General features: G+C 43.1%; 1 protein-coding gene across 3 annotated transcripts in view; it reads right to left on the bottom strand.

The window, feature by feature from the left end:
- TULP3 (TUB like protein 3) overlaps window positions 1–22,048 on the bottom strand; it is a 50,483-nt gene that overhangs the window by 17,461 nt on the left and 10,974 nt on the right. For 2 of the 3 annotated variants that reach the window (XM_019038260.4, XM_063694568.1), the window contains exons 2-4: window positions 13,887–13,938; window positions 2,517–2,676; window positions 1,033–1,173 (exon numbers count right to left, since the gene is read on the bottom strand). In XM_019038260.4, the coding sequence (XP_018893805.2) occupies window positions 1,033–1,173; window positions 2,517–2,676; window positions 13,887–13,938 (353 nt within the window). Of the gene's footprint in view, window positions 1–1,032; window positions 1,174–2,516; window positions 2,677–13,886; window positions 13,939–14,319; window positions 15,973–22,048 lie in introns of those variants that run through there. The other variant, XM_019038262.4, reaches the window with a different exon arrangement.

Genomic DNA, 22,048 nt, shown 5'->3' with positions numbered 1-22,048 from the left:
CAGGTGATCCACTCACCTTGGCCTCCCAAAGTGCTGGAATTATAGACGTAAGCCACTAAGCCTGGCCAAAACATACTTTCTAAATAAGTGAATATACGAATTTCTTTAAACTTTCATTTATTATGCCATTCTGTGGTAGACTCTCCTGATTCATATATCCCAGGACCTAGCAATGTTTGCCTAATGCAAAGTAGGTACCCAATACATATTCATTATTGGGCTTCAGTTTTCTCATCTGCAAAGGGGATGCTTAATCCCTTCTCATTATAAAATTATTTTTCAGCCGGGCGTGGTGGCTCACGCCTATAATCCTAGCACTTTGGGAGGCCGAGGCGGGCAGATCACCAGGTCAGGAGATCGATACCATCCTGGCTAACACCGTGAAATCCCGTCTCTACTAAAAAAATACAAAAAATTAGCCAGGCGTGGTGGAAGGCACCTGTAGTCCCAGCTACTCAGGAGGCTGAGGCAGGAGAATGGCGTGAACCCGGGAGGCGGAGCTTGCAGTGAGCCGAGATCGCGTCACTGCACTCCAGCCTGCGCGACAGAGTGAGACTTCGTCTCAAAAAAAAAAAAAAATTATTTTTCTAAAAAGGAAAGAAGACTACAAGGGACCTTTGAAATGTATGGGAATATTTATGGAAATGAGAGCTCCAACTAGAAGAAAGGCTATCAATCATCACCAACTATGAAATGGAGGTGGAGTAGAGGGGTTGAGTGACAACTCTGTCAGAAGAAGAGGGTGGCAACTGAAAATAGTCAAAAAGAGAGAAACAGTCATCTATGGTCATCTATGGTAGCTAGTATTTTATATTTAATTATCTTCTTTTTCTCAGGTAACAGTATAAATACTACCATTGCTGACAATTACCAACATTCAGATGTAAAAGATGCTAAATACTGTCACCTCTGTGAGGCCCTAAGCCATGAGTAATTTTGAGTCATGTAGATTGTTACCCACAATGAAAAGAAAGGAAAAGATTACAATTGAGTAAGAAGACAAATTGCCTTAAAATCATTACCAGTCCTCACCATGCTTTTGGAGACGCTCCTGAAGTCCTGGCTTGGAAGCAGTATCCATGGTGTTTTCAGCATCTTCTTCCACAACAGGGGAGCTTACTGATGGAGCATGAACTTCGTCTGGTTTCAGGACAGCAGCTGGACCATCAATACCTAAGGGCCAAAATAAAATGAATTTTAAAAAAGGAGCAAAGTATTATTCACTATTTAGTTGGGTAGATTTGGCGTATGTGATCAGAATTAAGAACTACCAAATCATTTTATCTTCCCTCCTTTCTTAACATCCATAAGAACATTTGTTAAGAGAGTAGGTCAGAACTGGTGTTCTTTTTTTCTGAGACAGGATCTCACTCTGTCACCCAGGCTGGAGAGCAGTGGTGTAATCACAGCTCACTGTAGCCTCGACTTCCTAGGCTCAAACGATCCTCCCACTTCAGTCCCCCGAGTAGCTGGGACTACAGGTGTGTGCTACTACACCTGGCTAATTGTTAATTTTTTTGTAGAGATGGAGTCTTGTCATGTTACCCAGGCTAGTCTCAAACACCTGGCCTTAAGTGATCTGCCTGCCTGGCCTCCCAAAGTGCTGGGATCACAGGCATAAGCCACCACGCCCAGCCTGGTGTTCATTTGATTAACATGCTCTGTTACTAAAGTCATATGTACTTGTACTTCAGTAACTGAAGTAATATGTACTTCAGAAACTTAAGAATGAGACCAAGAAAACAAAGTAGGTCCTCCATAGTACAGATCCTGTACAAGCCAATAGCTCCAGTGGCTTGATTTAGAGGCACTTACAATCTTACTCTTCCTCCGCCCCTCACCATCTCAGATGGTCCTTTCAACTATCTATTGGAAGAACGAACGCTCTCTACCTATTCCCGGCTTCATGATTCACCTCTGCCACGATTTAACAATCAAGAGCTCCTCAAATAGGTCATTCTAAACTCATTCATCTGGCATCTAGAAAACAACAGTTCTTGCCGGGCATGGTGGCTCAAGCCTGTAATCCCAGCACTTTGGGAGGCCAAGGCGGGTGGATCACCTGGGTCAGGAGTTCGAGACAAGCCTGGCCAACATAGTAAAACCCCGTCTCTACTAAAAGTATAAAAAAATTAGCCGGGCATGGTGGCAGTCACCTGTAAACCCAGCTACTCGGGAAGTTGAGGCAGGAGAATCACTTGAACCTGGGAGAAGGAGGTTGGCAGTGAGCCAAGATCACGCCATTGCACTCCAGCCTGGGTGACAAAAGCAAAACTCCGTCTCAAAAAAAAAGAAAACAACAGTTCTAAAATGGACACAAACCTTAAGGCATCTTCCACTGATTATATCATTGCTTTTATTCTCCTCAAAGACCCCAAATGTGATTATAAAGATTTATGAAGGTACCTAGTAATGGTGCTAATAATATTGTCCCTTTGGTCTGTCTGACAATCCTCGTGCCTTCTAGTTTGTGAAAATTGTACCCCACTAGGAAGTGATGCTGCCTAAATACACACCATGTAAGATGACATTGCTGTGGGGAGTATGACAGTTCACCAAGGGAGTCTGCTCATCACTGGCCCTTGGCTTTGCCCGACGTAGCCTGGCTTCTGGATTGGGCTGCACCATAAATGGCTCAAGGCGCTTTTTCCTTTGCCTCTTCTCAAGTAGTAGCCTCTGGGAAAAAAGCGATATGACAGCCAGCAAGGAGAGTTTTGACATGACCTAACCATTTCCAACATGCACAGTTTGTTTTTCACTGATCCTCACAAAACATCTTGTAAATTATTTTTTCCCCATATAAGAAATGGGAAAACTGAGGCACAGAGAGGAGTAAGGATTCAATCATTTCATTTAACAAATACTTTTGAACACCTAACACCTATAAAGATCTATTTAAAATCAGATGATGCTTTTTTTTTCCTTTTTTTTGAGACAGAGTTGCCCAGGCTGAGTGCAGTGGCACCATCACAGCTCACTGCAGCTTTGACCTCCAAGGCGCGCCCAATCCTTCTGCCTCAGCCTCCTGAAGAGCTGGGACTACAGGTGTGTGCTACCACGCCCAGCTATTTTTTGTATTTTTGTAGAGACAGGGTTTCCCGATATTGCCCAGGCTGGTCTCAAACTCCTGAGCTCAAGCAGTCTGCTTGCCTTGGCCTCCCAAAGTGTTGGGATTACGGGCGTGAGCCACTGCACCTGCCCCACACAATGCATTCGTAACCAAGTCTACTAAAGATGTATGGGAATCATCACAGCATTATCAAATGTGACCACAAGTTCAAAACATACAAACACACATGCACGGGGGACAGATGGAGGAACACAGCAAGGGTGGTTTCTTCAGGTGGCAGACTATGGCATGATTGTTTTCTCTTTTCTAGTCTTTTTTTTTTTTCCAAAGTTTTCTTACTTTTGTAAATGGAAGAAAAAAACTTTATTATTCTCTAAAACTCAAATTATTTCCATGTTCTAATTAGTCAAAGAGCAGTAAGTTTGGCGTTCTTGTTTACCTTATATAATTAGAAATCAAATTTGGATCAAGGGTGAGAAGAAAAAAATGGCAGTTGGAGCATATCAAATAGAAAGCAGTCAATTCTATGAATAAAAGCAAGATAAAGACTATGGTAGCAAGAAAAGTCAGGAAAAAAGCATGACAGACTATGAGAAAAAAAAAACCAATGAAATGGAAAGGAAAGTACTAGCACATAGTACTAGTACCTTTTGGCAAATAAGGGCTTATAATATATAGAAATTATTATTGATCTGGGATAACTCAGAGTAGGAAAAATGTTAAGCCCCATGCTAAAAAATAAAGACATGATTAAAAAACAAATATATTATAACCCACTTACTACTGTTTTTCAGGCAAAAGAAGCCATCTGTTTACTTTTTTCCATCGATACTGTTTTAGAAAAGTGCCTCCAGGAAGAAGAGTCACTCCAAGGGGTGAGACTATCAAAAAAGGAAGTGTGTTTTTCCTGAACTGGGCTGATGAGAGCACACTGATTAATTCAATAGCTTGCGTATAGAGGGAAAAGATTGGGGAGTTAAGATAACGTGCCAATACGGAATATACCATCAAGAATGAATAGGTGTTAGAGCAAGGACTAACTTGTTTGGAGATTATTTTGAGATTTCATGAATTACCATGAATAGAAGGACGTTAACCCAGGAACACTAAATACACAGGAGGCTATAATGACTTCCACCAAACAGAATTGGCCACTAAGATTCTTCTAGCAGCCAGGCGCAGTGGCTCACACCTGTAATCCCAACACTTTGGGAGGCAGAGTCAGGTGGATTACTTGAGGTCAGGAGTTCGAGACCAGCCTGGCCAACATGGTGAAACCCCATCTCTATGAAAAATACAAAAATTGGCCTGCGTCGTGGCGCATGCCTGTAATCCCAGCTACTCAGGAGGCTGAGGCAGGAGAATCACTTGAACCCAGGAGGTAGAGGTTGTGGTGAGCTGAGATCATGCCACTACACTCCAGCCTGGGCGACAGAGCAAGACTCGAGACTCTGTCTCAAAAAAAAAAAAAAATTCTTCTAGCAACCAAGAAGTCTTGTATAATGGATAAAAAGTAACTTGCTGGCCGGGCACAGTGGCTCATGCCTGTAATCCCAGCACTTTGGGAGGCTGAGGCGGGCGGATCACCTGAGGTCGGGAGTTCAAAGCCAGCCTGACCAACATGGAGAAACCCCGTCTCTACTAAAAACACAAAAATTAGCCGGATGTGGCGGTGCATGCCTGTAATCCCAGCTACTTGGAGGCTGAGGCGGGAGAATCGCTTGAGCCTGGGAGGCAGAGGTTGCGGTGAGCTGAGATTGTGCCATTGCACTACAGCCTGTGCAACAACATCGAAACTCCATTTCAAAAAAAAAAGTAACTTGCCTGAAAAGGTGGTAAATATGAAGTACTGAAATCATAAGAAACTGCCATATCTTATCTATGTGGCCACAGCTATTTCGTCTCATACATAGTCTGTGAAATGATCCATGAAACAAAATCACATACTGTAGGCTGGGCGCGGTGGCTCACGCCTGTAATCCCAGCAGTTTGGGAGGTCGAGGTGGGCGGATTACCTGAGGTCAGGAGTTTGAGACCAGCCGGGCCAACATGGTGAAACCCCGTCTCTACTAAAAAATAAAATTAGCCAGGCGTGGTGGCAAGCGCCTGTAATCCCAGCTACTTGGGAGGCTGAGGCAGAAGAATCACTTGAACCTGGGAGGCAGAGGTTGCCGTGAGCCGAGATTGGACCACTGCACTCCAGCCTGGGCGACAGAGAGAGACTGTCTGAAAAAAAAAAAAACAAAAAAAAAAAACAAAAACGAATGCTGTAGCTATTTTTTGAGACGGAGTTTCACTCTTGCTGCCCAGGCTGGAGTGCAATGGTGCAACCTCAACTCACTTGCAATCTCTGCCTCCTGGGTTCAAGCAATTCTCCTGACTCAGCCTCCGGGGTAGCTGGGATTACAGGCACCTGCCACCACACCCAGCTAATTTTTTTTGTATTTTTAGTAGAGATGGGGTTCACATGCAAGGAAAATATTTTCTTTTCTTTCTTTCTTTTTTTTTTTTGAGACAGAGTCTCGCACTGTCACGCAGGCTGGAGTGCAGTGGCGCGATCTCGGCTCACTGCAAGCTCCGCCTCCCGGGTTCACGCCATTCTCCTCCCTCAGCCTCCCGAGGAGCTGGGACTACAGGCGTCCGGCACCGCACCCGGCTAATTTTTTGTATTTTTAGTAAAGACGAGGTTTCACCGTGTTGGCCAGGATGGTCTCGATCTCCTGACCTCGTGATCTGCCCGCCCTGGCCTCCCAAAGTGCTGGGATTACAGGCATGAGCCACCGTACCCGGCTAAGGAAAATATTTTCTATAGAAAAGGAGTTTTCTGCTGTGGTCTCGAAAAGGGAGGCCAAAGAGCTAGAATTTGATAGGGTTATCCGGTTTGTCCAAGAAAGAGAAGTATCTTTTTTTTTTTTGAGACAGAGTCTCGCTGTGTTGCCCAGGCTGCAGTGCAGTGGTGCGATCTTGGCTCACTGCAACCTCTGCCTCCCGGGTTCATGCAATTTTCCTGCCTCAGCCTCCCGAGTAGCGGGGATTACAGGTGCACCCCACCATGCCCAGCTAATTTTTAAACTTTTAGTAGAGATGGAGTTTCACCATGTTGGCCAGGCTGGTCTCAAACTCCTGACCTCATTCCCTCTGATTGCTTGCTCACCAATAAGCCTTCTAATTTGCAGTTTAAATTCTTAGGTATCGTATTCCCAGGAAAAGAGTATTATGAACAGTAGACATGAATACACACTGAAAGAGTAGAGCTCCCTTTGTAAATTAATAACTTGGGGTTCTGGTTTTAAAACTTACTGGTGTGGGTTTAACTAGTGTGAATTTGTGCCAAAGGACCTGGTTATATCCAGTTCACTGACAAACTAAGCTCTCACTTGTAAAGGGGAGACTAGACCCCTGACCACAGTGTTCCCGCCAAGGTATCTGGGGAAGCCTCTCTCTATCTACTTAAAGACAAATGAAACTCATTTAGACCAATGACTTAAGAAAAAAACAACTGTAGACTCAAACTGTAATCAGGGCCACAGCTACTATACCTCAGTATTGAATAGATCTTACTACTGCCCAAGTTTACAAATAAGAAAAATACCATTAAACATATATGTGCAAGCTGCCATCTTGGTGAAAACCGTCATGCAGTTTGGATGGGGGAGGAGAGAAGTGCTACTTGTGTTTGAATGTAACAATGTCAATTCCTATTCCATCTATATTTTACTTCCCTGAAAACCTAAGAGTGCTTTAAACGAGGCTACATCAACGAAGGACTCATTACCAAGATAGAGTAAGTCAGGGCACCAGGAAGAAAGCCAGAGCTGATGGTTAGATGCCCTAAATGCAATTAAAACACACTGCCTTCATGATTTTAAGTGTCATATAAACTAAAATTTAATCACTTTTAAATTTCCTAATTATCTTGGGAATTGAACCGTAAAAGAATCTATCTTCCCAAGAATTTAGTGGTATGTCTTACTATACTGCCTGGGGCTAAAATATTGAATGGTGATGTCAAAATAAACAATAAGAAATTAAAGGAGATCAGATAGGTGGAAATTTCCATGAAATAACTTTATCTAATAAAATAATAAAGCTCTGACCGGCGCAGTGGCTCACGCCTGTAATCCCAGCACTTTGGGAGGCTGAGGTGGGCCAATCTCTTGAGGTCAGGAGTTCGAGGCCAACATGCCGGAAACCCCATCTCTACTAAAAATGCAAAAATTAGCTGGATGTGGTGGCACAAGCCTGTAAATCCAGCTACTTGGGAGGCTGAGGCAGGAGAACTGCTTGAACCCGGGAGGCAAAGGTTGCAGTGAGCCAAGATCGCGCCATTGCACTCCAGCCTAAGCAACAGAGCAACCATCTCAAAATAAATAAAACTTCATTTAAATTAATGATAGTTTAACTAATTTTCAATTTTCCTAGAGAAGGAGTCACCCTAGAGGTGATGGGCTGAGGTTACACTATGACAGTTTTCCAACAGACCAACCAACCACAGAGTACAACCAGCATCAGGCTAGTTGTCTGCGGTCTATCAGTTTGTTTAAAAATCTTGGCCGGGCACAGTGGCTCACGCCTGTAATCGCAGCACTTTGGGAGGCTGAGGCGGGCAGATCACGAGGTCAAAGGATTGAAACCATCCTGGCCGACATGGTGAAATCCCATCTCTACTAAAAATTTAAAAAATTAGCTGGGCGTGGAGGCATGCGCCTGTAGTCCCAGCTACTCAGAAGGCTGAGGGAGGAGAATCGCTTGAACCCGGGAGGTGGAGGTTGCGGTGAGCCTGAGCCGAGATTGCACCACTGCACTCCAGCCTGGCAACAGAACGAGACTCTGTTTCAAAAAAAAAAAAACAAAATAAAAAAACTAACTCAATCTCCCTGCCCACAAAGCAAGATCATAGGAAGATAAGACTAAAATTTTTAAACTAGACTTCTTAAAATATCATTCAGTGCAGTGATGACCTCTCATCATACAAATAGATGAGCAACTCGGCTCAAATGAGCTATGTTGTACTTTAATCCATTTTCATCAGATGAAATAAATGTACTCTACCTAATATGCATCCATGTCAGAAATATCACAGCAAGAATCAGAAAATCCATTCTGGGCTGGGCGCAGTGGCTCACGCCTGTAATCCCAGCACTTTGGGAGGCCGAGATGGGTGGATCACTTGAGGCCAGGAGTTTGAGACCAGCCTGACAAACATGGCAAAACCCTGTCTCTACTAAAAATACAAAAAATTAGCCAGGCATGGTGGCATCTGCCTGTAGTCCTAGCTACTCGAGAGGCTGAGGCATAAGAATCGCTTGAACCTGAGAGGCAGAGGTTGCAGTGAGCCAAGATCATGCCACTACACTCCAGCCTGGGCAACAGAGCTAGACTCTTGTCTCAAAAAAAAGAAAAGAAAAGAAAATCCATTCTGCAGTTTGCTAAGGTGCCCACATACCCTGAAAACGAGTATCTTGCCAGGTATGGTGGCTCACACCTGTAATCCCAGCACTTTGGGAGACCAAGGTGGGTGGATCACTTGAGGCCAGGAGTTCAAGACCAGCCTAGCCAACATGGTGAAACTCCATCTCTATGAAAAATACAAAAATTAGCCAGGCGTGGTGGTGCACTCCTGTAATCCCAGCTACTCTGGAGGCTGAGGCACAAAAATCACGTGAATCTGGGAGGCAGAGGTTGCAGTGAGCCAAGATTGCGCCACTACACTCCAACCTGGGCAACAGAGAAAGACTTCTCCTCAAAAACAAGAAACAGTATCCTAGTGAAACTGGTAAAAATAAAAGCAAGATATACTCAACAGGAAAGTATTTCGATAAATGGTGTTGGGAAAGCTGGATATCCGAATGAAGCTGAATCTCTGTTTCACACTATACACAGCAATTAATTCAAACATACAGTTAGATAGAAGAAATATGTTCTAGTGTTCAATAGCACAAGAGGGTGACTATAGTTAAGAATAATTTATTGGCTGGGGGTGGTAGCTCATGCCTGTAATCCCAGCACTTTGGGAGGCTGAGGCGAGCAGATCACCTGAGGTCGGGAGTTCGAGACCAGCCTAACCAACATGGAGAAACCCTGTCTCTACTACAAATACAAAATTAGCTGGGCATGGTGGCACATGCCTATAATCCCAGCTACTCAGGAGGCTGAGGCAGGAGAATTGCTTGAACCTGGGAGGCAGAGGTTGCAGTGAGCCAAGATTGCGCCATTGTACTCCAGCCTGGGCGACAAGAGCAAAACTCCGTCTCAAAAAAAAAAAAAAAAAAGAATTATTTATTGTATATTTCAAAATAGCTAGAAGATTTGAAATGTTCCCAACACAAAGAAATGACAAATGTTTGAGGTGATGGATACCTTAAATAACATGATCATTACAATAATTTGATCATTACACGTTGTGTGCATGTATCAAATATCAAATATCATGTGTACCCCATAAATATGTACAATTATTATACATCAGTTTTAGAAGTAAACCACAGAGGCCAGGCACAGTGGCTCATGCCTGTAATCCCAGCATTTTGGGAGGCCGAGGCAGGCGGATCATGAGGTTAGGAGTTCGAGATCAGCCTGACCAATATGGTGTAACCCAGTCTCTACTAAAAATACAAAAATTAGCCAGGCGTGGTGGCGCATGCCTGTAATCCCAGCTACTCAGGAGGCTGAGGCAGGAGAATTGCTTGAACCCGGGAGGCGGAGGTTGCAGTGAGATGAGATTGTGCCACTGCACTCCAGCCTGGGGGACAGAGAAATACTGCATCTCAGAAAAAATAAATAAATAAAAATAAATAAACCACGGAAAGTGTAAAAGCTAAAACTATAAAACCTGACCAGGCATGATGGCTCATGCCTATAATCCTAGCACTTTGGGAGGCAGAGGAAGGAGGATCACTTGAGGTCACAAGTTTGAGACCAGCCTGGGCAACACTGCAAGATCCCATCTCTAAATACAGGAAAAAGAAAAGAAAAAAGAAAAATTAGCCAAGTGTGGTCGTGCATGCCTGTAGTCTCAGCTACTTGGGAGGCTGGGGTGGGAGGATCGCTTGAGCCCAGGAGGTCAAGACTTCAGTGAGCTATGACCGTATCACTGCACTCCAGCCTGGGTGACAGAGCGAGACCCTATCTCAAAAAAATAAAAAAATAAAAGGCCACCACACACACACACACACACACACACAACTCAACATAATTAGTCATTAGGGTAATGCAAATCAAAACTACAATGAGATACCACTTCACACCTACTAGAATGGCTCTAAATCACAGACAGACAATAACAAGTGTTGGTAAGAATGTGGAAAAACTGGCTGGGCACAGAGGCAGAGGTTGCAGTGAGCCGAGATCGTGCCACTGCACTCCAGCCTGGCAACAGAGGGAGACTGTCTCAAAAGAAGGAAAAAAAAAAAAAAGAATGTGTTAAGAGAAGGGAAAGAACAAGATCTACCCTATGTCTCTAGCACTAAGGCAGGGAGAATGTCCTGGGCACATGCGAATCTCCTTCCTTGGATAGGTATATCCCTTCAGAAGAGGTGAATTAATCCTACTATCATATTTTAATGTGTCACTATAAATAGCATTTTACAAACTCTACCTGCTCTGATTTCGAATATACCAAGCTATGTCCTGATCGCAAACTTCCCACAGATATTTCTACTGGGAATGTAATGACCAGCTAATTCTCGAACACAGTTCACTAGAAAGTGATTCTCAGATTCAGATTCATCACTTACGAGACTGGCTAATACAAACCAATCCTCGGGAGACTGATTAACTTTGGTTGCTTTTAGCTGTTTCTTATCCTACAAAGCTCATGACCAGTGACACTCAACCAAAGGGACACTGCCATAGAATTCCTGAGTCTAATCTAATGTACATCTGGGCAGGGCTTCCCCAGCCTCTGCCACCTCCATTGAGGGTAACTGCTAGGATGTGCCACCGTCACTGATGGGTGTGCACTGTATCCCTTGGGCAGGCTGGCCTACTCTGGACTGTGAAGCTCGCACCAAGATACTGCCCACCTGGGATGCCTGGGCTGAGCTGTAGCCTGCCCTTCCTCAATATGCCTCCATCTTGGCTCTAAGTTAGACACGCTTAAGATTCTTTCTAACATTCTATTATTTTATCCAGTCTAACTTCACTCTACAGATGAAATGACTGAGGCCAACTGACTTTAAGAACTTTACCTAAAATCACACAGCTGAATAATGGCAGAGCCAGAACTAGACCAAAGCCTTCTGATTCCCAGCCCAATGTTTTCTTCATTATGTGGTGCTGCCTTTGTTGCTGTTATACACCATTTGAACGCTCAGCTTGCATTTGTGGAAATTCCCTTACCCCCTACTGAGTGACTTCCTTCTTAAGCACGTATTGGCATTTCATGGCTCTAACAATATTCTCATACACTGTTTTTTTTTTAAGAGATGGAGGGTGGTGTCTTGCTGTGTTGCCCAGACTGAACTAAAACACATGAGGTCAAGGGATCCTTCCTCCTCAGCCTCCCAGGCAGCTGGAACTACAGGTGCACACTACCATGCCAGCTTCTCGTACATTATTTAACACCAGAATGTATACATCTGATCCAAAGAGATTTTTTTTTAATTTTAAAAAATTCCTTTGAAACTCCTAGGCATGTGAAAAAAATTCCTATAAAATTTTATGTCTCTAAATTCACTGACTCAAAAAAAAAACAAAAAAAAGGCTGGGCGCAGTGGCTCACGCCTGTAATCCTAGCACTTTGGGAGGCTAAGGCGGGCGGATCACAAGGTCAGGAGTTCGAGACCATCCTGGCTAACACAGTGAAACCCCATCTCTAGTAAAAAAAAAAAAAAAAAAAAAATTAGCCTGGCGTGGTGGCGGGCGCCTGTCGTCCTAGCTACTCGGGAGGCTGAGGCAGGAGAATGGCGTGAACCCGGGAGTTGGAGCTTGCAGTGAGCCAAGATTGTGCCACTGCACTCCAGTCTGGGCGACAGAGTGAGACTCCGTCTCAAAAAAAAAAAAAAAAAAAAAAAATTCACTATCTCTGGAAGATATATTAAAAGTCAGTGATAGCCACTGATAAAGAACTGAGCCAAGCAGAGAGAGATGTTTTCATCAAACATCTATCTTATATTATTTGAATTCTTATGTTTTTATTACCTATGTAAAAACATAATTTAAAAAAAATTGTGCTACAAAAAGGCTTACAAAAGTTACAACATTTATTATCACACGTAGCATTTTCAATGAAAAGAATACAATTACAAAATATTAGGGCCACCTTAAAAAAAAAACACTCAGAAAATGTATCCATATACAAAATTTAAAGACTAATGTCTTAGAACATGATCGACAGATGAACCATAGATTTTACCTAATGTTAACAAAGTAGGTACAACTGGGCCTTATGATACTAGGATGCCTAAGAATAAAAATGAATAAAAATAAATCAAAGATCTACATTTTTGTGCCCACTTCTCCCTAAATACAATTTGCTCTGCAACAGAATGAAGAAAATAAAGGGCTCATCACAATTACTGTGATCTCTGTGGGCAGAGGGATAAGTGTGTATGTATGTGTGTGTGTGTAACAGAATTTTCTCCAAGATCACAGTAAATTAGTTTGTTTCTTAGTTTTCAGTAATTCCACCTTTAAAATAACTTACTAGGCTAGAAGTCCCATTATTAGTTCCACCAACCACATAAAGAAGAGAAGACAAAACTTTACAGACTTTTAGTCACCTACTGAATCCAGACATCTTGACTGTTAACGATCCTAGCTACAGAATTTGCTGAATTAGAATAGATTCATAGAAAAAAGGGAATATAAATGCAATGTATGTTGGGTATACATTCTAAGCTACCTGAATATGATGATCACAGCATGTAACAACACAAAACCGTTCATTTATTCCTTCCTTTGTTCAAATACCTAATGAAGGATTACTACATGTCCAGCACTGTGCTGAGAACTTCTGATATAATGGTTATCCAAAACATGCTTGGCTCTGTTCTCACAGAGCTTAGTGTAATGGAGAAAACAAACTAAATGTGCCAGCAGCTCTGTGAAGAAAATTATTCTCTATGCGATGAAGATTTTTTTTTTTCTTTGAGACGGAGTCTTGCTCTGCTCACTGCAAGCTCCGCCTCACTGCAAGCTCCGCCTCACTGCAAGCTCCGCCTCACTGCAAGCTCCGCCTCCTGGGTTCAGGCCATTCTCCTGCCTCAGCCTCCTGAGTAGCTGGGACTAGAGGTGCCCGCCACCATGCCTGGCTAATTTTTTGTATTTTTTAGTAGAGACTGGGTTTCACCGTTGTTAGCCAGGATGGTCTCGATCTCCTGACCTCGTGATCTGCCTGCCTCGGCCTCCCACAGTGCTAGGATTACAGGCGTGAGCCACTGCGCCCGGCCCTGCGATGGAGATTTGAAAGCAGCACGGCAGCAAGCTCGGATATGCATTTTCGCATAAGAACACCATCTTGCAGTGAAATGACATCGTAGAGAGGTACTTAAGGTAGCAAAACCAAATTACTACACAGAAATACAATGTTAACACTCTTCTAATTCCTCGGAAAGAAAGGCGCCAAGGAATTTTTGGTGATTGTAAATCCAAGGCCAGTCTTGTTGCTGACATCCTCAAAGCACTTTGGTCTTGCCATAGCCAGAGCCTTGGTTCAGCAACCACTAACTCCAGACACTGCTTCACAGGTAACCACCCGAGCCTTCTCCCTTCCAGTCTTCTTTCCATAGCCCTGCCAAAGGCTTCAGAGCCAAGACCATCAGCATCACGGTCAGTATAGTTGGCCACCTATTTCAAAAGAGGAGACTCTGCTCACCTGATAATCCAGCTTAGCCTGTCGCATCTTCATCATTTCTTCATGGAAGACACTGTTAAAAAAAAATAATAATAATAAAGCAAGTATATAAAGAGAAAATGCCTTGTCAATTTCATCTTTTTACATATGTACTCTTTTGGGCTATTTGGAACCAATCGATTCTGCCTTACAGAAGGCATCAGCTTCTAGAGGCTACCCACACTGACTACAGGAGGACTTCCCACCCTTAACACCACACTTATTCCAGAGGACCTGAGGAGACTGAAATACTCCAAGGACAAGAAAAAGATGAAAACACAGACCCCATGCATGCAGGGATTTCCTTTTGTTTTAAACAATGTCTTGGGTACGCATTATGCTCTGAACACAGTGGTAGGCATTTTACATGGTATTATTCTGTTTATTCTTTCAAACAGCCCTAGGATCTAGGTACCATTATTTTTCACACTTTGAAGATGAAGAAACAGACTTGAAGAGTCATGTGTAAGGCTAAACAGCAGAAACAGATCCCAATTCTGGTCTCCTTCTGGCATCTAAATTACATCTGAAAAATCAAATATATTTATTTATTTTTTGGAGTTAGTTCTAAGACAGGAAAAATTTCACTGTGTATAGCATCTTACTAGAGCCTACTGAATTCCTGAAGATCTGGGCATTTCACTTAACTTACTCAAGTCTGTCATTAATAACACTTACTATGCCAGTCATCAAAGGAGAGGAGGACTGTAAGTATGGATGAACAGATGACATTTATCGCCACTGAGAGACAGATTTGCTTGAAGAAGGAAAAAAACAATAAAAATGGAATAAAACCAGTCTTCAGCTGATGAACCAAGCCCTTCTGAACATTTAAAAACTCTTTGGGCCGGGCACACGGTGGCTCACACCTGTAATCCCAGCACTTTGGGAGGTCAAGGCAGGTGGATCACAAGGTCAGGAGTTCGAGACCAGCCTGTCCAACATAGTGAAACCCTGTCTCTACTAAGATACAAAAAATTAGCCGGGTGTGGTGGACACACCTGTAATTCCAGCTATTCAGGAACTGAGGCAGGAGAATCGCTTGAACCGGGGAGGTGGAGAAGAGCGAGATCACACCATTGCACTCCAGCCTGGGCGACAGGGTGAGACTATGGCTCAAAACAAACAAACAGAAAAAAACAAAAAACCTCTCTCTGAAGCCTTTTCTATTTTTGACAATTTCCTAATTTAAGACTTTTATTTTGTGACTTGGCATTCTTGGAAAGTGTGAAGTATGAAATAAAGCATAAATGGTTCTCAATTATTTGGATGATAAATGTTTACTGGGAACTTAGCGCCAGAAAAACTGGAACTACAAGGTGCTATTTAAGAAGACAAATTCCATTACCACAAAGAGAAACATGGTTTTTGCTAAATTTGGGGCAAATATACCAAAACATTTATGTATGGCTTAATGGTGTGCCACTATATTCCTACATTTTAGAAGGTTCTACGCATCTTACTAATGCATAGCAACTTCAATTTGCATGCTGTCTCAAAGATTCTTCCTCTTCATCACTTGTGAGGCAGGTTCAACAACCCTCACACAGATGTGTAGGTGCTTTGTGATTTTCTGACATGCCTCTCTATTAATTCACTCATGACCTTCATGTTTAAAAAACAAATAAAAAAACACTGGGTGCTCAATAAATCATCTCTTTTCTCCCAGCTCCAAAGAGGAACAAATAAACAAAAATGTCAGATACAACAGCCTCTGGCCTTGACTTTGTGCCCCCGATGTTTCACCTACATATGTTCCTATATTTCTTTAATGTTTTTTATCGGCAGTCATGTATTTTTAAATCCCAAATTTAAAAATCCTTCATTAATATAGTGTGACAAAAAAAAAGATAAAACAAAAACAAAACTAGAGTGCTAGAACATTACAGGTGTTCGGTGTGTGTAAGAATAAAAAAAATTTTTTTTTTTTGAGACAGAGTCTCTCTCTCCTGCCCAAGCTGGAGTGCAGTGGCTTGAACTCATCTCACTGCAACCTCCGCCTCCTGGGTTCAAGCCATTCTCGTGCCTCAGCCTCCTGAGTAGCTAGAACTACAGGCATGCACCATCATGCCCAGCTAATTTTTGTATTTTTTTTTTTTTTTTGGAGACAAGAGTCTCACTCTGTCACCCAGGCTGGAGTGCAGTGGCACGATCTCGGCTCACTGCAACCTCTGCCTCCCAGGTTCAAGCGATTCTCCTGCCTCAATCTTCCGAGTACCTGGGACTATAGGTGCACGTTGCTACACCGGGTTAATTTTTTGTATTTTTAGTAGAGACGGGGTTTCACCGGTTAGACAGGATAGTCTCGATCTCCTGACCTTGACCTCATGATATGCCCACCTCAGTCTCCCCAAGTGCTGGGATTACAGGTGTGAGGCATCGTACCTGGCCAATTTTTGTATTTTTAGTAGAGACGGGGTTTTGCCATGTTGGCCAGGCTGGTCTTGAACTCCTGACCTCAAGTGATCTGCCCACCTCGGCTTCCCAAAGTGCTGGGATTACAGGCGTGAGCCACACTGCACCTGGCCGTGTATCAGTATAAAATTTTTAAAGTTCTGCATAAAATGACATTATATAGCAAAAGGAAAACTTGGAGAAAAAAGTCCACTGTTATGGACTAGTAGTTTCATTTTTTAAAATTTATTATTTATTTATTTACTTATTTTGAGATGAAGGGTTCACTCTTCTTGCCCAGGCTGGAGTACAATGACGTGATCTTGGCTCGCTGCAACCTCCGCTTCCCAGATTCAAGCGATTCTCCTGCCTCAGCCTCGTCAGCAGCTGGGATTACAGGCGTGTGCCACCACGCCTGGCTAATTTTTGTATTTTTAGTAGAGACAGGGTTTCATCATGTTGGCCAGGCTGGTCTCAAACTCCTGACCTCAGGTGATCCACCCACCTCGGCCTCCCAAAGTGCTGAGATTACAGCCATTTTTTTTTAATAAAAAAAAATTTGGCCAGACGCAGTGGCTCATGCCTGTAATCCCAGAACTTTGGGAGGCCAAGGTGGGTGGATTGCCTGAGCCCAGAAGTTCGAGACCAGCCTGGCCAACATGGTGAAACCCCGCCTCTACTAAAATACAAAAAATTAGCTGGGCATGGCGGCGTGCACCTGTAATCCCACCTACTCAGGAGGCTGAGGCCGGAGAATCACTTGAACCCAGGAGGCAGAGGATTCAGTGAGCCAAGATCGCGCCACTGCACCACTCTAGCCAGGATGACAGAGCGGGACTCCGTCTCAAAAAAAAGAAAAAAGAAAGGGCCGGTGGCTCACGCCTGTATTCCCAGCACTTTTGGAGGCCGAGGCCAGCGGATCACGAGGTCAGGAGTTCAAGAGCAGTCTGGCCAACATGGTGAAACCCCATCTCTACTAAAAATACAAAAAATTAGCTGGGTATGGTGGTGGGCACCTGTAATCCCAGCTACTTAGGAGACTGAGGCAGGAGAATTGTGTGAACCCGGGAGGCGGAGGTTGCAGTGAGCCAAGATGGTGTCACTGCACTCTAGCCCAGGTGACAGTGCAAGACTCTCTCTCAAAAAAAAAAAAAAATTTTTTTTTAGACAGGGTCTGGCTCTGTCGCCTGGGCTAGAGAGTGCAGTGGCATGATCTTGGCTCACTGCAATCTCCACCATGAACTAGTATTTTCAAACAGCTGCTGCTACAAATCTGCACTCTGTTCTCAACACTAAACCAAAGGTGTGATGACTTCTGGCATGGGGGAAAACAAATCATTCTAAATGATTTGTTTAGAATGCTAAAACTTCTTCAAAGTTTTAGCTTTGCTAAAACTAGTTTTACCCATGCTAAAACTTCTTCAAAAATGCTAAATTCTGGCATACGACTAAAGTTTTCAAACGTTTCTCTTAAGGCCTCAAATAGTGAAAAAAACAGGTGTGTCTCTGACAGTACATCTAGACACCACTTGATTCCTTTCATCAAGCCTGGGCAAGCTGAACAGACAATCTGAATAAATAGGGTATAATCAAAGCATTTTGACCTGAACAGAAGAGATAATAAATACATGTTAAGTAACTGTAACATTTACAAGTCTCCTATATATCAAAAGTCACACTTTCCCTGAGTTCTAAGTTTAAATAAGTTATAACTTAAAAAGTTATACCTTTAGTTAAATTATAACCTATAAAGACATTTTATAAGGCCGGGTGCGGTGGCTCACGCCTGTAATCCCAACACTTTGGGAGGCTGAGGCAGGTGGATCCCAAGGTCAAGAGATCGAGACCATCCTGGCCAACATGGTGAAACCCTGTCTCTACTAAAAATACAAAAATTAGCTGGGCATGGTGGTACGTGCCTGTTGTCCCAGCTACTCGGGAGGCTGAGGCAAGAGAATTGCTTGAACCTGGGAGGTGGAGGTTGCAGTGAGCCGAGATCACGCCACTGCACTCCAGCCTGGCAACAGAGCGAGACTCTGTCTCAAAAAAAAAAAAAAAAAAAAAAAAAAAGACATTTTATAGACATATTCAATCTGAACTAAAATTTCTAGTCTAATCTGGAATATCATCTTAATAAATTTACATTTTTCTGATTTAATATTCTTTTTTTTTTTGAGACAGAGTCTCACTCTGTCGTCCAGGCTGGAGTGCAGTGGCACGATCTCAGCTCACTGCAACCTCCACCTCCCGGATTCAAGCGATTCTCCTGCGTCAGCCTCCCAAGCAGCTGGGATAACAGGTGCCTGCCATATTTTTAGTGGAGACGGGGTTTCGCCATGTTGTCCAGGTTCGTCTCAAACTCTTGACTTCAGGTAAAGATGATCTGACCACCTCGGCCTCCCAAAGTGCTGGGATACAGGCATGAGCCACCATGCCCGGCCTGTGTTAATATTCTCTTTCCTTCATTTAAACTTAGTTATTGAATAGCAAGCCTAACCATAACCAAGCCTGGTTAATAAATCAACACAAAACAGAAAGAATTTGTACAGGAAAAAAAAAAGTGGAGTAATTCTTTTTCCTCTCATTTTTCTCAAAGAAAATTTCCTATTTTCTTGGTACAAACAGGGGAAACCCTAAACACACATCTTGAAGAAACACAGAAACACTCAAGCGTGGCAGAGGAGAATGCCCACAGAACACCATTCTCTTGAACTATTCGCCATTTACCAACCAGTAAAGGCTAAACTGAAGATACCTGCTGGGCATGGTGCCATGAGCCTGTGGTCCCAGCTACTCAGGAGGCTGAGGTAGGAGGAGTGCTTGAGCCCGAGTTCAAGCGTGCAGTGAGCTGTGACTGTGACCCTGCACAGCAGCCTGAGCAACAGAGCGAGATTCCATCTCAGATAGATATAGGTGAGATAGACAGATAAAATAAAAACTAACTGAAGATAACTGCAAGGCCTTACAACACTGCACAGTGTACACAAAGATAATTTTCTGACAATGTGTCCCATCTCACTCACCTTTATTTACGGACACCAAAAAAGCCTAGACTAGGAAAGAGACATTAGTGGGAAAACTGACAAAATTCAAATAAGGCCTGTGAATCAGTTAACAGTACTGATTCTATATTAATTTCCTGATTTTGATAATGTGGCTATGGTTATATAAGATGTTAACATTAGGCCAGGCACGGTGGCTCACGCTTGTAATCCCAGCACTTTGGGAGGCCAAGGCGGGCGGATCACGAGGTCAGGAGTTCAAGACCACCCTGGCCAACACCATGAAACCTTATCTCTGCTAAAGATACAAAAATTAGCCGGGCGCGGTGGCTCACGCCTGTAATCCCAGCACTTTGGGAGGCCGAGGCGGGTGGATCACGAGGTCAGGAGATCGAGACCATCCTGGCTAACACGGTGAAACCCCGTCTCTACTAAAAATACTAAAAATTAGCCGGGCGTGGTGGCGGGCGCCTGTAGTCCCAGCTACTCGGGAGGCTGAGGCAGGAGAATGGCGTGAACCCAGGAGGCGGAGCTTGCAGTGAGCCGAGATCGCGCCACTGCACTCCAGCCTGGGTGACAGAGCGAGACTCCGCCTCAAAAAAAAAAAAAAAAAAAAAATTAGCTGGGCGTGGTGGTGGGCGCCTGTAATCCCAGCTACTCAGGAGGCTGAGGCTACAGAATCGCTTGAACCCGGGAGGCAGAGGTTGCAGTGAGCCGAGATCGTGCCACTGACTGCACTCCAGCCTGGGCAACAGAGCTAGGCTTCATCTCAAAAAAAAAAAAAAAAAAAAAAAAGAAGATGTTAACATTAGGGGAAACTTGGTGAAAGGTATAGAGAGATTCTCTAATATTTTTGCAAATTTTCTGTAAGTCTAAAAAGATTTTTTAAAATCAGGTATAAAAAATACTAGTGAGGAATCTAGGTGAAGGGCATAAGTTTATCAACTGTGCTTTCTTGCGACTTTTCAGCACATTTCATTTTTTTCTTTTTTCTTTTTTTTTTTTGAGATAGAGTCTCGCGCTTGTTGCCCAGGCTGCAGTGCAGTGGCGTGATCTCGGCTCACCGCAACCTCCGCCTCCCGGGTTCAAGCAATTCTCCTGCCTCAGCCTCCCAAGTAGCTGGGATTAAAGGCATGCGCCACCACGCCTGGCTAATTTTGTATTTTTAGTGGAGACGGGGTTTCTCCCTGTTGGTCTGGCTGGACTTGAACTCCCGACCTCAGGTGATCCACCCGCCTCAGCCTCCCAAAGTGCTGGGATTACAGGCATGAGCCACCGTGCCCAGCCAAATTTTTTCAAAATAGAAAAAAAGAAAATATACATTTTCAAAGAGAAAAAAAGAAAATATACATTTCGGTAATTTTTTTTTCATTGTTGTGGACTGGCTACCTTTAAAAATCCCACTGCTACCAGGTGCAGCGGCTTATGCCTGTAATTCCAGAACTTTGGGAGGCTAACGTGGAGAGATCACTTGAGGTCAGGAGTTTGAGACCAGCCTGACCAACATGGTGAAACCCCATCTCTACTAAAAATACAAAAATTAGCCAGGCGTTGTGGTCCGTGCCTGTAGTCCCAGCTACTCTGGAGGCTGAGGCAGGACAATCACTTGAACCCAGGAGGTGGAGGTTGCAGTGAGCTGGGATCACGCCATTACACTCTAGCCTGGGCAACAGCGCGAGACTCTGTCTCAAAAAAAAAAAAAAAATCCCATTGCCCTTTAATCTAGCACCTAAATTATGCTCACACAGTATTTCTAGGGAATGAAGATGGTATGAACAATGAAGGAATTTGCTAAAGATAAGTAACAGAGAAACTTTGAGCATACTTTAAAACATTACTCTCCATTGCTAGTCTAGTGCTATACCCAACAGACCACGCTGCCAAGTACTTTGAAGCACTGAATAATGTTACTAATGACCCTCAAGAATCTATGATTATTCGGGACTCTCAACGTTCCTGTCAACTTCTCTCAGCCTGTTAAGTGTAAATTTTTCGAGCTGCCAGTAACACAAAATCTATTGCCACTAAACAATCAAGAGTGTTTCTTGCTGCTTCCTACACTGTGCCAGATAAGGATGCTGTAATCAGCACTCAACTGCAATTTGGCCACTGATGCAGGAGGCTAAACAGGCTCCTTCTGTGGTACTGGAGAGAGTAAACACCATCCTTGCCAGGAAAGCAGCAGGATAAGACTTGCAAAAATAAAGCCTGTGAGCAGCCTGTTGCTTTTCCTGATAGTAACTTGAGTGAAGGCTTCCTTTACTGACTACAGTATTGCCTCAGAACATCGCAAATTGATATTTTTTAGACTTAGAAATTAGATATAGTTATCTTCTTTCATTAATGCAATAAGTGCCAGTGTGCAGTGATAAAGAGGACAATTTGGCAATTTAGAGAAATTCATAATTGTAAATATTTAGTAATTAGCTGCTGCATGAAGCTAAAATAAATATAATTTACAAAAATTTGGTTCAACTCAACCTATCAGAAATAAACATTGTATGTGTGAGACAAGGAATTACTGCAAAAATATTACACAGGAAAGATAAAGGAAATAAAAGGTTTACCTCAAGAAAACAACTACAAAAAACAATTTTTTATTCTTAAATCTAGTTATTCACGCTTATTTGAAGATTGACTAACATCCTTTAGAAGAAAAACTGTAGGTATGATTATAACTTTTACTTAAATTCACATACTTAAAAATCAGCAAGTTGGACTTCATCAAAATGAAAAACTTTTGTTCTG

This window comes from Gorilla gorilla, chromosome 10 (assembly GCF_029281585.2).
Source record: "Gorilla gorilla gorilla isolate KB3781 chromosome 10, NHGRI_mGorGor1-v2.1_pri, whole genome shotgun sequence".
NCBI classification, from domain to species: domain Eukaryota; kingdom Metazoa; phylum Chordata; class Mammalia; order Primates; family Hominidae; genus Gorilla; species Gorilla gorilla.
Note: the sequence above shows the minus strand (reverse complement) of the source record. Positions and strands in the feature narration are given on the sequence as shown.